Consider the following 15,363-nt stretch of genomic DNA (forward strand, 5'->3'; position numbering starts at 1 on the left):
GTTTAAAAAATTCAAATACGTAATTGTCATTCAATTTCTATCAAATTTTTATAGTAGTATAAATTGTAAAAATGTCATTTAATAATTTTATTTTAAAAAATAATTTTTTTTTATCTTTTCTTACTTTAGTTTTGAAAACTGATAATTTTCTTTTAGATTTAGAAAGTTACATTTTCTCCTATTTAGGATTTTCATCTTTTTTCCATTTGTAGCCACCCTCCAAATTTCTTCAACTTCAATTTCAATTTCACTCCCCTCTTCAACTTAAGTTTCTAGCATCCCTTTCGATATTTTCTCCCTCCATCTCCGATCTACTATTTTGCCTGAGACCTAATTGACGTCAACCTTGCCTTTTCTCTAATGCTCAAGTGCGATTTCTCTTTTGGTTACGTCACACAATTCTCCTCTCTCGAGTTCGTTGCGCATCTCCTTCTCTCCAGTTGGTCATCTTGATTTTCTTTGACTACAAACACGATATTTGAGTTTTTCTCATCGACAAAATCATCTCCCTCTGATGTCTATGTTCTTGGCATTTCTTTTTGTTGTTTCAAAGATGCACACCAAACCAAGAGAAGAGAAATTGCACAATTCGAATCCAATCAAATACCATTGAAGACCATAATCTACTTTTTCTTTTATTTTTTTTTTCAAAACAGAAATTAATTTGTCTAATTCATTACTCTAAATTTTTCTTGGTATACTGTGTACATGTGATGCTGAAAATTTTAAATCTAAGAAGTTAAGAACCCATTCAACCGGAGTTGGTATTGCATCAGTTTCAATATTAAATCATCTTTAGCCAAAAACAAAAATTCAGTGGTGGATGTAGTTGAAATCTTGAAACGTTGCTTATTTTCTATATCATAAAATAACCGAATTTCAGAAGCATCCTAGATTTAAAGAACAATTAAATATTATAAAAATCCCTAAACCCTATCTATATCATCGTATCTTATATCACCGTCTTGTGTAATCCGTCTGAATATTTACAAGTTCTATTAGTAGAAAAAAAAATCACTTTCAAATGGCAATATATTAAGATGCTGTCCATTTCTGGAAAAGATTAGAAATTAAGTGCAAGCACCACACACGTAGATTGCCATAAATAATTCTGCCAAATTCTTTTTTTTTTTTAATGACTAGGACAACCTCATCTGACTTTATCGGATAGATATGTATAATCGAATCAAATTCAAGTTACGTATTATTGTATAACTCATCTCACTTACGCCCTATACATATGTATCTTGAACTAAAATATATATGATATATGTTATAAAATTGAGAATATTGTTTTCTTATTATTTTAGAATACTGAACAGTACAATAGATACAGTTTATAGAGAAGATATAACAGGAAATGAATCAATCAAATCCTTAACTAAATCAAATCAAATCCCTATAAATCAAATCAAATCAAATCCTAAATATATTATCTCTTAATATGCTCTGATATCCTTCATAATATAACAAAATCAAATCAACAATATAACATTCCTAATATAATAGAATCAAATCAGCAACAGAATCAAATCATCACTTCCTCTCAAGCTAGAGCATATAAATCATATGTACCAAGCTTGTTACAGATGAAATTAATTCGAGGCCCTCGAAGAGATTTAGTAAGTATATCTGCCAGCTGATTATTTGAACTGATATGACTTGTAGAGATACAACCGGACATAATCTTTCTCTCACAAAATGACAATCGATTTCTATATGTTTTGTTCTTTCGTGAAATATAGGATTCGAAGAAATGTGAAGAACAACATGATTATCACAAAATAATAACATTTGTGATATTTCTGTAAACTTTAATTCTTGGATCAACTGCTTTAACCAGATAAGCTCACAAGTGACTAAGGCCATAGCACGATATTCTGCTTCTGCGTTAGATCTGGCAACAATATCTTGCTTTTTTACTTTTCCATGATACTAGATTTCCTCCAACTAATACACAACACCCAGAAGTAGAACGTCTGTCAGATGGAGAACCTGCCCAGTCAGCATCTGAATACCCAACGATCTGAGTATGCCCTTTATCCTCGTATACCAATCCTTTTCCAGGTGTTCTCTTAATGTACCTCAAAATCCGAATAACTGCATCCCAATTACTATCACATGGAGACTGAAGGAATTGACTTACCACGCTGACAACAAAAGAAATATCTGGTCGTGTGATGGTGAGATAATTAAGTTTTCCAACGAGTCTTCGATATCTCCCAGGATCTGCAAGTGACTCCCCCTGTCCAGGTAAGAGCTTAGTATTAGGGTCCATAAGAGAGTCTATAGGTTTGCAATCTAACATCTCTGTTTCCTTTAGAATATCTAATGCATACTTCCTCTGAGAGATGACAATTTCAGTTTTAGACTGGGCGACTTCTATACCAAGAAAGTATCTGAGTGGGCCCAAATCTTTGGTTTGAAAATGACTAAACAAATGCCTCTTTAATTGCTCAATACCCTCCTGATCACTTCCTATAATAACAATATCATCTACATAGACCATTAGATAGATACATTGTCCGTGTAGAGTATGTCTATAGAATACTGAATGATCAGATTCACTTCGTATCATGCTAAATTCTTGAATAACAGTACTAAACCGACCAAACCAAGCGCGAGGAGATTGTTTTAAACCATACAGAGAACGACGAAGTTTACAAACGAATCCAGACTCCCCCTGAGCTACAAAACTAGGAGGTTGCTCTATATAAATTTTTTCTTGCAGTTCACCATGAAGAAAGACATTCTTGATATCTAACTGATGCAAAGGCCTATGGCCAATGGCAACCATAGAGAAAAATAAGTGAACAAAAGACATTTTAGCAACCAGAGAGAAAGTCTCATAATAATCAAGACCGTATATCTGAGTGTATCCTTTAGCAACCAACCGTGCTTTCAATCTATCAACCTGACCATCAGGACCAACTTTAACAGTATAGATCCACCTACATCTAACCGTTGAGTGACCAGGAGGCAAAGGAATGAGGTCCCAAGTATTATTAGCATGTAAAGCAGACATCTCATCCACCATTGCTTGTCGCCTTTTGGGATCAGATAATGCCTCATGAACAGTAACAGGGGTAGATACAAAGAATAAAGTGGACACAAAGACATAGTATGGTGAAGATAAACGATAATAACTTAGAAAATTATAGATGGGATAAAGATTACGAGTTGAATGCATACCTTTGTGAATAGTGATGGGAAATTGATCATCAGGAGGTAAGACCACAGATACAGAAGATTCTAGAGCAGGAAGCCAGTGCACCGGGTCTTGAGAGACTGTTTCACCTGAAGGAGAAGCAAAACCATCACCTGTAGAATGACTAGTGGGTGTAAGATCTGTACTAGTTGGAGATTGGTTAGTTGAAGACTGTGAATTTATTAGGGGAACAATATAGGACACAAGAAGAACTTCTGTAATAAGAGACTTGTCTAGTTGAGAAGAAGACGAAAAACAAAGAGAAACAAGACCATCACCTGTAGAATGACTAGTGGGTGTAAGATTTGTACTAGTTAAAGATTGGTTAGTTGAAGACTGTGAATTTATTAGGGGAACAATATAGGACACAGGAAGAACTTCTGTAATAAGAGACTTGTCTAGTTGAGAAGAAGACAAAAAATAAAGAGAAGACTAAAAAAATATAATTTCTTCAGAAAAGTAGTAGCGACGTGTAATAGAAGAATAACATCAATAACCTTTCTGAATATGCGAGTATCCAAGAAAAACGCATTTAATGGAACGAGCAAACAATTTATCTCGACTAGGAGATAAGTCGTGAACAAAACATGTACACCCAAAGACACGAGGTTGAAGAGGAAATAATGACTGATCATGAGACAAAATAAAGTGAGGTACCTGATCCTGCAAGACTGAAGAAGACATTCTATTAATCAAGAAACAAGCAGTAAGAACAACATTAGCCTAAAAACGAAAAGGTGCATGACTATGTATGAGTAAGTATGGGCAGTTTCAATAAGATGCCTATTTTTACGTTCAACAATTCCATTTTGCTGAGGAGTATGAGCACAAGAGGATTGATGTAGAATGCCTTTAGATGCTAGAAATTTAGTAAAGGGAGCAGAAAAATATTCACTGACATTATCACTACGAAGTGTACTAATAGTAATAGAGAATTGTGTTTCAACTTCAGCACAAAAGGATTGAAAAATAGAAAATAATTCAGATCTATTCTTCATTAAAAATAACCAAGTGCCATGCAAATAATCATCAATAAATGTAACAAAATATTGAAAACTTAAAGTATACACGACTCTGCTAGGACCCCATACATCAGAATGGACTAATTCAAAAGATGATGTAGTCCGATTATTGACACGTCTTGGAAAGGATATACGAGTATGTTTTCTAAGTTGACAAGACTCACAATTAAAGGATGATAAATGTGATAAACTAGAGACCATTTGTTATAGTTTTGATAAACTAAGGTGACTCAAACGATTGTAAAGAAACTTTGGAGACTTAGTGATGGCACATGCTACAGAATCAGGTGGATCTAGTCGGTAGAGGCCTTGTGACTCACGTCGTGTGCCAATCATCTGACCCATATTGCGATCCTGTATAAGAACATAGTTATTAGTAAATGTAATTGTATAATTTAGGGAACAAGTTTGCTAACAGAAACAAAATTGATGGACAGCCAATGAGGTAAAAGACAGACTCCAAAGGCAAGAGTGGAAGAGGATAAGCACAACCTACTGCTTTGGCAATAATGATAGATCCATTAGCTAATATTATAGTAGGTAAGGAAGTAGTCTCAGTAAAGTGAGAAAGTAGACGGGGGTTACCAGAGATGTGATTAAAGACACCGAAATCAAGGATCCATGACTCGAAAGAAGAAGAGTGAGTGAGACATACAGCTGAATTACCCAGATGAGCAATCGAAGCAATAAAAGATGAAGATTGTTTTGTGTTTTGATATCGGAGATAATCTTCAAGATCAGCACCTGTGAGTGTCAAAGATGGTGGAGACTACGCTCTAGATGAGTCAATAGGAGAATCATAAGTCTGAGCAATATTTGTAGTTTGAAGAGGACTACCATGGAGCTTATGACATTTGTCTTTGATGTGACCCCATTTGCGACAATAATTGCACTTTGGTCAATTTTCACGGTCACTATGCTCACTTGGTTTGGAGCTTTCAATGGACATGGTGAATCACGAATCAGAGAATAGAAAAAGCTTTTTTGGAACCAAGAAAAGTGAAGATCCGGAGAAACCGAGGCCCACAAATTGATTAGAAGACTATTGAATCATGAAACAAAGCCTTCGGAATGTGTGAACTATTCGGTGACATCATCGATGACGCGTGGAGCAACCAGTGGAGATGGGTCTTCAATAGAACTAACCACCGACGTCTACTGAGTCGATTGACGGTGGCGGTGTAGTTCCACGTGCGCCGGAACAGTAGATCAGAGATTATGTTTCAAGCGAAAAAATGGTCGCGCGTGTAGAAGATTCTGGCATCGGATGACAGCAAACTCACCATAGATGGACTAGTCAGCGTTGTCTGAGTTCGACGGAAGAGGCAGTGTCAGTGCACTATCGCCAGAATAAGAGATCGGCGTCGGAAGATACCGAGAGATTAAGCGGCACGTGTAGGCGCGTGGAACGTCGAACGATGATGTTGCTTTAACGGATGCGTCGGCGAGAGAATCCTGATCACACTAGTATAGGCACGATCACCGGAAAAATAACAGAAGTACAATGATCGGAGAAACAGTGGAGAAAAGACTTGGATTCGCCGGAAACTAAGTTGAGAACGCCGGAAATATTTTAAATGCTAGGCTTTGATACCATATGAAATTGAGAATATTGTTTTCTTATTATTTTAGAATACTGAATAGTACAATATATACAGTTTACAGAGAAAATATAATAAGAAATGAATCAATCAAATCCTTAACTAAATCAAATCAAATCAAATCCTAAATATATTATCTCCTAATATGTTCGATATCCTTCCTAATATAACAGAATCAAATCAACAATATAACCTTCCTAATATAACAGAATCAAATCAGCAACAGAATCAAATCAACATATGTTTAATAAATATATTTAATTAAAGGCCAAATAACTATTTTCCACCCAAGGTTTGATGCAAATCCAATTTTTCACCCACTAACTATTAAAAATTCAAATACTCACTCATTTTTTAAACTTTGTTATTATTGTCAGAGATAAAATCGTTATTTAGAAACATATTTTAGCATTATCCTTAAGTTTTTACATTTTTATTTTTATCTCCTAAACTTATATTTTTCAAGTTTAAAAGCTGATTTTTGTCCCCCCAAATCTAAAGTTATAAAACTCTATCTTTTTTTCATATAAGGTCCCCTCCACCCCCCCCCCCCCCCCTTCCCCTCCTTTCCCTCCGAAAATTTTTCAAAATTTTAGTTGCATCTCAGTCTTCCTTTCTCCTTCTCTCTAATAACAATTCGTTGCCACCAGTCGTTGATCTCTCCCTCTTGTCTTGCGAATACTTTCCCTTCCCTGTTCACTTGTCTTTGTCTTCAACAAAGACGGTTCAAAAAAAAAAAAGACTAGTCGACTAAGAAGGCACGAGGGAGAGAATCAATGGTTGGTGATGGATGTTGGTCGCTAGAGATGAAGATTTGAAAACTGAAATTAATCAGAGGATAAACCGAGGTTTTTTAAAACTCTAAGAGGGTGATTATTTATGGCAAAAAGATGAGAGTTTTACAACCCTAAATTTTTAGGGGCTGGGAGGCGGGGGAAGGATAGTTTTTAATCCTAAAATATATAAAGTTATGGGATAGAAATAAAAATTTCAAAATGAAGGATGCATATGTGTGTGTATATATATATATATATATATATATATATATATATATATATATATATATATATATATATATATATATATAATATTTTGATTAAAAACATATTGAAATAATTTATTAAGGGTTGATACAGTAACTTTGAAGTCTTTATATAGAGGTTCTGGTTTTGCATTTCTAGTAAGACTCAAACACAATGGCATTGCTAATTATCCTTCTGTTTCTTCCAATTTTCTTCTTCTTTCTTCTCCAAAAACAAAAAACACCCGAAAGTAATCGTCTGCCACCTGGTCCACGGGGGCTTCCCTTGATTGGCAATTTGCACCAGTTTGATGGTTCAAACCCTAAAAAAGTGTGGAAACTATCTAAAAACTATGGCCCCCTGATGTCCTTGCGTCTTGGTTCAGTCCCAACCATCTTAGTTTCATCAGCAAAAATGGCTAAAGAGGTCATGAAGACACATGATTTGGCGTGTTGTAGTAGACCTGCCTTGCTTGGCCAACAGACATTGTCTTACAATGGCTTAGACTTGGCGTTTTCACCGTACGATGAATACTGGAGAGAGATAAGGAAGATTTGCGTTGTTCATCTCTTCAACTCAAACCGAGTGCAACAATTTCGACCCATTAGAGAAGATGAAGTTGCTCGTCTGATGAAAAAGATATCTAAATCTATTGCAGCTTCTAAGCCAATCAACTTGAGTGAGCTTATGTTCTCTCTTACCAGCACCATTATTTGCAGGGTTGGATTTGGAAAGAGGCACGAGGAACAAGGAATTGAAAGAAGTAGATTCCAGGCTCTACTTAATGAAACTCAGGCCTTGTTTATAAGCTTCTTTTTTTCAGATTATTTTCCTTTCATGGGCTGGCTTGACAAGCTCACAGGAATGAGGCGTCGCCTCGACGACAACTTCAAGGCTTTTGACAAATTTTACCAAGAACTCATCGAAGAGCATTTAGATCCCAACAAACCTGAAAATGGTCAAGAGGATATAGTCGATGTTCTACTGCAAGTTCGGAAAGAGTGTGGATTTAAAATTGACCTCACTTTTGATCACATCAAAGCAGTGCTCATGGTATCATATTCTTCATTCATAAAGCAATTAGCTTCGAAATACAATTAATATTTCTCTTTTTTTTCTTTGGTGCAGGATGTATTTGTTGGTGGGACAGATACGGCTGCAGCTACTGTGGTTTGGGCGATGACCTTGCTTTTGAAGAATCCTAGAGTAATGAAGAAAGTTCAAGAAGAAATTAGGTCTGAAGTTGGAAACAAAGGTTTTGTAGATGAAGATGATGTTCAGAATCTGCCATATCTTAAAGCTGTAGTGAAAGAGACGATGAGGCTGCAACCAACAGTTCCTTTTTTGGTCCCAAGAGAAACAATTGAGAAGTGCGTCATAGAGGGATATGAAATACCCGCTAGAACACTCCTTATTGTGAATGCATGGGCTATAGGAAGAGACCCTGAAGCTTGGGAGAACCCAGAAGAGTTTTATCCTGAGAGATTCATTGGCAGCTCTATTGACTTTAAAGGGCAACACTTTGAGCTGATACCATTTGGTTCCGGTCGAAGAATTTGTCCAGGGTTATACATGGGAATTGCGAATGTTGACCTTGCACTTTCTAATCTTCTGTACAAATTTGACTGGGAAATGGTGCCTGGGATGAAGAAAGAAGACTTAGATTTTGATGTTCTACCAGGTCTTGCGATGCACAAGAAAAATCCTCTCCGTCTGGTGGCCAGGAGCCATACATAAATAAGGGTGCAGGAAACATTGAGCACATATATATATGTCAATGAAGTGTAGAGAAGCCGTGTGTGATCGATACTGCACTGCAGATCGAAGTTTAAAATAATGCTTCCCTTGTTTATTGTTCTTTCTTATAGATGCTCATGGCTATGTGCCTATTAATTGCAGCAACAGTTTCAAGTTTCAACTACTGATAAGAAATATCCCATTTTCATTCATAAACTGGTAATCTTAATAGGCAAAACCATAAAGGATAGACTCCAATTGATTGAAAATTCATGCACTTGTAGAAGCTATAAATTTTGTTTGCATGTTTGAACTGAAAGAATTTCAGTCTTGTTTTTATTGCTTTTAGGGAATACAACCCAGTTCAATCCTAAATTTTTTAATTTTATAGATACATTACAATTTCAAACCGCTTGCTTTTAGGGAAACCATACCAATATGATTAAAGAGTTGTTCATCATGTGTTTAGAAACACCTAGTCTTAGCATTTCTTAGTTTGCAACAACTACAAAAGAGACCAAACTTTTGGTTGAGAAAGAAAAAGTAAGTTTGTAGTGCCAACTTTGATCGATTCTATGATTTTCAAGATTAATATTTGTGTAGATGGTTGTATCTATGTCTTCTACCCAAATTCGACCTGAACAACACCCAATTCAAAAATGAAAAACTAAAATTTTGAACGTGTTTAATATTTTTGTGGATTGGTGCATTAAATGTATTTTGAGTTCAAAAATTATTTTGAACATATTTAATATACGAATAATAAAATATTATAAAAAATAGACATATTTACTAACTAGTGGTGAGAGTAAAGACAAATGGTTGTCTTAATGAAAGTATAAAATCCATACTAAGATTATACATGTATCTATCACACCCATCATCAGATGGATCTCTTACATATTTATAAACATTAATCTATCATTAAACAGTAAAAAAATAAAAATATATTATAGGAGGTCATTGCTTGAAAATGATATTTTAATTGTTAATAATCATAAAACATATAAATATTAGGAACGATGGAATAAGATGATAACAAGGGATTGTTATATTTGAGATAACATACATCATATAATTAATTTCTTTAAAAAATCCTTACCATATTAATAATTCTATATAGTTTTAAAAGCTATCATGACATGTAATTTGACTTTCTCATTAGCATATTAAGAAGCGCGGTATATATTATATTATATAAATAAAAAATATATATTTTAAAATATATAAAAAAATTATACATATTATATGATATAATAAATATGATATAATATTATATATATTATTGATATAATTTTTTTAAATTAATGATAACACGATAATAATATATTTAAAAATTTGAATGATTTTTACAATATTTTTTAAGATGTAATAATAATAATAATTTTTTAAAAAAATATTTTATAAATTAAAATGCAAACAAATTATGTTTTTGATAAACGATATAATAAGCGACCGACTATCATGAGTCCTTTTCCTTAATTTTTTTTTCTTTTCCTTTCATTATTTTCCTTCTTCTCTCTTTGGTCTTATATGATCGATGCCCTTCTCCAATCGGTAAGCCGCTAGCTTCGCATCTTGAAGGTAGCACTACTAGGTGTTGAACAGTCGTTCAAAGCCAATATGGGTTGGCTATCATAAAATTTTAACATGTGACTCATCTTTAGGTTTACTTTCTCAGTTTCGCCATCTCTATCCGTCTCCCTTGCCTACGTGCTTTCCAATCAGACGAAAAATCACATCTACTCACGCCGATTTCCAACAATTAATTTATACATTTTTATTATTTTACATATTAAAATATTTAAAATATTTAAATTATTTTTATCTTTACCCTTATAAAAATTTATATTTATAATTTTATATAAAATATAATTTATTATTGTTTAATATTATAATTTTATACTATTATATTATTTAATATTGTGATTTTATATTATTATATTCTTTGATATAATTATAATGCAGTTAGAGTATTAATGGATAAAGTTATGTATAAGTTAACAAAGATATAAATTTAGATTAAAAAAAGCACAAAAAACGGGTTGATGAGAACATTCACTCTTAGCACTTGCACCAACGGTAATCCGTTTTTCATGTATTTTCTATCTAAACTTAAATCTTAATCAATTTATTTTTAATTTTAACTATCAATAATTCAGAAATAATACAACAATATTAAATAATATAATAATATAAAATCACAATATTAAATAATAATAAATTATATTTTATATAAAATTATAAACATAAACCTTTATAAAGTTAAAAATAATAGTAATTTAAATATTTTAACACATAAAATGAGAAAAATATTGAGGTTATAAAAATTGAGGTTATAAAAATTGTGGTGTAATATATAAATACGTCCATTTTGGGTAAAAAATTTCAGTGACCTTATTTTGCCAGTTCACTATGTCTGCAGTCCAAGAAAAAATATATCACCCTTCTTCTAAGACGGCCTGAAATCTATTTATTGGGGTTCTGGTTTGCCTTCGTTGTATGCATGTTAGCAGGCAACACATAACATAATGGAACTGCTAATCATCGTTCTGTTTTTTACTATCTTCGTCTTGTTTATTCTTCAAAAACAAAAAACATCAAAGAGCGTCCGTTTACCACCTGGGCCTCGGGGGCTTCCCTTGATCGGAAATTTACACCAATTTGATGGTTCAAAGCCTGAAAATGTGTGGAAGCTCTCTCAAAAGTATGGACCCCTCATGTCCTTGCGGCTTGGCTACGTGCCAACCCTGATAGTTTCATCGGCAAAAATGGCTAAAGAAGTTATGAAGACCTATGACCTTGTATTTTGCGGTAGGCCTGCCTTAATTGGTCAGCAAAAGTTATCTTACAATGGGCTAGATTTGGTTTTTTCACCCTATGATGATTATTATAGAGAGTTGAGAAAAATATGCGTGGTTCATCTCTTCAATTCTAACCGAGTGGCAGATTTTCGTCCGGTTAGAGAAGATGAAGTTTCCCGTATGATTGAAAAGATATCAAAATCAGCTGTGGTCTCAAAACCTGTCAACTTAAGTGAGCAAATGATGTTTCTTACGAGATTTCATGCTTTACTTAATGAGACTCAGGCCTTGTTCGTAAGCTTCTTTCTTTCCGATTATTTTCCCTTCATTGGCAGCTGGGTTGACAAACTCACAGGAATGGTAAATCGTCTCTAAAACAACTTCAGGGAATTTGATAAATTCTACCAGGAACTCATTGAGGGGCATTTAGATCCCAACAAACCAAAGAATGATCGAGAGGATATAATTGATGTTCTACTGCAATTTCGGAAAGAGTGTGGATTTAAAATTGACCTCACTTCTGATCACATCAAAGCAGTGCTCATGGTCTTATCTTTTCCATAAATTTCTCAACTTCGTTTAGTTTTCATATAAAATATATATGATTTATCAATTTTTCTTCTTTGCAGAATATATTTGTTGCTGGCACAGACACCAGTGCAGCCTCGGTGGTTTGGGCGATGACCTACCTGATGAAAAATCCTGAAATAATGAAGAAAGTTCAAGGAGAAATCAGGTCCAAAGTTGGAAACAAAGGTTTTGTAGATGAGGATGATCTTCAGAATCTGCCTTATCTTAAAACTGTAGTGAAAGAGACGATGAGACTGCAACCAACAGTTCCTTTTTTGGTCCCAAGAGAAACAACTGAGAAGTGCGTCATAGAGGGATATGAAATACCGGCTAAAACACTTGTTCTTGTGAATACATGGCCTATAGGAAGAGACCCTGAAGCTTGGGAGAACCCAGATGAATTTTATCCTGAGAGATTCATGGGGAGTTCTATTGACTTTAAAGGGCAACACTTTGAGCTGATACCATTTGGTGTTGGTCGAAGAATTTGTCCAGGATTGTATATGGGAATTGCCACTGTTGACCTTGCACTTTCTAATCTTCTATACAAATTTGACTGGGAAATGGTGCCTGGAATGAAGAAAGAAGACTTAGATTTTGATGTTCTTCCAGGTATTACCATGCACAAGAAAAATCCTCTCCGCCTTATGGTTAAGTGCTATAAATGATTGCAGATCGATGGATCATTTGTGTTCAATGTTCACGAATTAATCTGGCCGGAGTTCGAAGTTTCTGATCGCAGTCTTCTTGTTTGCTACACTGTGTAATAGATGTCAACGGGGCAGTGTTACTAATAATAAAGTTGTAAAATAATTTATCCAAGTATTTACAGACTTACAGTCCGATGTCTGCTAGGGGTGTTCAACACCGGTTAACCGAACCGCTTTGCGTATTTTTTGAACCGAACTGAATTTTTGGTTTGAAAAAAATCATGAACCGAAACCGAACCGATTTAAAAATTAACCGATTTTGAACCAAACCGAAAATATCAATTAACCGAACCGAATATTCGGTTAACCAATTTTTGAACCGAATTTTAAAAAATTATCATATTTTATTATTTTTTTCTAATTTTTTGAAAATTTATTCAGTATTCTATTAATATTTTATTAAATTTTTATTTGATTTTTTAAAAACCGGTTCGGTTCGATTAACCTGTTTTGAAAATTTGGCAAACCGGTAACCGAACCGAAAATTCGGTTTTTATATATTTTTGAACCGGTATCCGAACCAATTTTTCGAATAACCTATTTTTCGGTTAGGGTTTCGGTTTAAAAATCAGTTCGATTCGGTTATCGGATAATTTTGAACACCCCTAATGTCTGCCAACATTCATACTTCCTCAAAAGGCGATAATAGAATCTAATTAAATAATGAAATTATGTATTATTATGTGATTATATATTATATAATAATTAATTTAAAATCATAACATCATATAATGATGTATCATTTAAATATTTAATTATAGATTTAAAATTAGATACATATAATTTTATTTTACTAAAAAACAAGTTTAAATAATCATCAAAATTTTATCTTAAAAGATAAAAATAGATCAAATCTTTGTCATAACTAGAAGATAGGAGCTATATATTATTTGTCATAATTGAAAACAGGGTTAAATTTAATTCAGATTGTATTTGAATAAAATTTAGTTTAAAATTAAAAGAACTAATTCAATCATATCTTAAATTGACAAAATGAAGCTAAAAAATAATTTACTTTAATTTGATTTTAATCCAACTTAATACAAATTTAACCTTTTTTTATGAAATCAAACCTAATTCTTAGCCCAAACCTGAGTCCTTGAATCCAAACTTGAAAAAGTCAAATTGAATCCAACCCTAACGGAAAGGATCCTTTTGAGTAAAGGAGTATTGCAAGAGCTACATTTTCTAAGAGCAATGTTATGTGTACCCAATTTTGATACATAATTTATATACACAATGATATGTCATCATGCGATTAGGTGATTTTAAAATATGTATCACCATATGATAAAAAAATATCTAATCACATGATGATACCTTATCTATATATATAAATTATATATCAAAATTAGGTACACATAGTTTTATTGATTTTCTAAACGGAACTTGGGTGCAACAAAAAACCCACCTCAATTAAGGAAAGTGTTTAGAAGGAAACAACAAAGCCCAGAGAAAGTCCAACCAGCCCATAGAAAAAGGGAAATTTTAAAGATGGACGTAATAAAGAATTATGAATTGGCAGGGAAAACAGATAGATACCGACAGATGACGAGAAGCGATACTGATATTGAAAATTTTGCAGCAGACCTGCCTGCCCCCCTGTCTGCTAAGAAGCTATCTGACAGAACACGTAAAAACAAAATGAAAATGAAATCGATGTCTGTGATCCAATCGTTTTATCCAGAAGTTTCTGTCGTTTGGGTTTTGTGGCTAACGCTTCCGTAGAGAATCCAGGTTGGCCAATCGTATCCGACAAAGCAATTCTTCATAACTTTGTTCTTCTAAGTTGGTATGTTCCTGTGTATTGGAGAACATTGTATATTTGGTATATCACTACATCTTAGCCTTTCAGTATTTAGTCAACGGTAGATATGGTTGATTGTTGCAAGTTGGTGAGAGAAGTTGGGCTGTGGAAAGAATCGTGACAGGGCCCATAAGAAAACGCCGCATGTGGTTAGAGTGACTTGTTGGAAAACGAGTGGCACGATAAAATTGCGTCAAACGCCACATAATTTTGTTATTTCATACCTAAGCAATCTTATACATATATATTTTAATTAATAATTATACATTTAAAATTGCTTACCCAAGTTTTAGTGAAATGATAAATATATATTCGTAAAAAATAAAAATCAAATACCTATTCAAACTTTATTCTATTATAATATATTTATAATTTTTTTATTAAGATTAAAGAATAAAATCGTTGTTTTATTAATAATATTAAAATAATTAAAATTATATAATAATTTCTTTTTTTTAGTTTGAGTCAAGTACTCTTTTTTTTTACTCATTTCCGTTGGTACAAATAATAAAATTATGTATATAAATTTTATATATAAATAATAATATATTATTATATAATTAAATACTATTTTATTTTTAATTTTTAATTATTTGATTATATAATAATATATTATTATTTATAAACAAAATTATATATAATTTATACACAACTATCAATGAACTAAAAATAATAATAATTATTATTTAATAAATATATTTAATTAAATTTAATTGGATTATCTTAATAGCATTAATTAACTCAGTTGAATTTAAATAATAATATATTATTATTTAATTAAATAATCTTTAATTAATTATAAAATAATATATAATTACACAAAAATACAGGATTTATATATATTATTTTTTGTAATGAAATACCCATTTTAATTATCTCTCT

At 32.8% G+C, this 15,363-nt stretch overlaps 2 protein-coding genes and 1 pseudogene across 3 annotated transcripts in view; 2 read left to right on the plus strand and 1 right to left on the minus strand.

Annotated features, from left to right (window-relative positions):
• Positions 1–1,776: 1,776 nt before the first annotated feature.
• LOC123228664 (secreted RxLR effector protein 161-like) lies at positions 1,777–3,413 on the minus strand. The gene is made up of 2 exons (XM_044654123.1): positions 3,193–3,413; positions 1,777–2,245 (listed from the first exon to the last, which is right to left on the minus strand). The coding sequence occupies exons 1-2, from the start codon at positions 3,220–3,222 to the stop codon at positions 1,892–1,894; spliced, it is 384 nt and encodes a 127-aa protein (XP_044510058.1). The 5' UTR covers positions 3,223–3,413; the 3' UTR covers positions 1,777–1,891.
• A 3,588-nt stretch (positions 3,414–7,001) lies between these two features.
• The window catches only part of LOC123228659 (cytochrome P450 83B1-like), a 31,650-nt gene continuing 23,288 nt past the window's right edge, over positions 7,002–15,363 (plus strand). The window contains exons 1-2 of one of the 2 annotated variants that reach the window (XM_044654116.1): positions 7,002–7,906; positions 7,982–8,616. In XM_044654116.1, coding sequence (XP_044510051.1) covers positions 7,028–7,906; positions 7,982–8,590 — 1,488 coding nt within the window. In that variant the 5' untranslated portion in view covers positions 7,002–7,027 and the 3' untranslated portion in view covers positions 8,591–8,616. The remainder of the gene's footprint in view (positions 7,907–7,981; positions 8,617–15,363) is intronic. The other variant, XM_044654118.1, reaches the window with a different exon arrangement.
• Positions 11,081–12,816, plus strand: LOC123228667 (annotated as a pseudogene).

The sequence above is a fragment of the Mangifera indica genome, chromosome 11, assembly GCF_011075055.1.
Source record: "Mangifera indica cultivar Alphonso chromosome 11, CATAS_Mindica_2.1, whole genome shotgun sequence".
Taxonomy (NCBI): domain Eukaryota; kingdom Viridiplantae; phylum Streptophyta; class Magnoliopsida; order Sapindales; family Anacardiaceae; genus Mangifera; species Mangifera indica.

What these genes read in the sequence shown, in the direction of transcription:
- LOC123228664 (XM_044654123.1), bottom strand. Translation starts at nt 3,222, where the DNA reads ATGATCAATTTCCCATCACTATTCACAAAG. An exon ending in TCCCATCACTATTCACAAAG is followed by an intron (nt 2,246 to 3,192) that starts GTATGCATTCAA and finishes TTACCTGGACAG; the next exon opens with GGGGAGTCACTTGCAGATCC.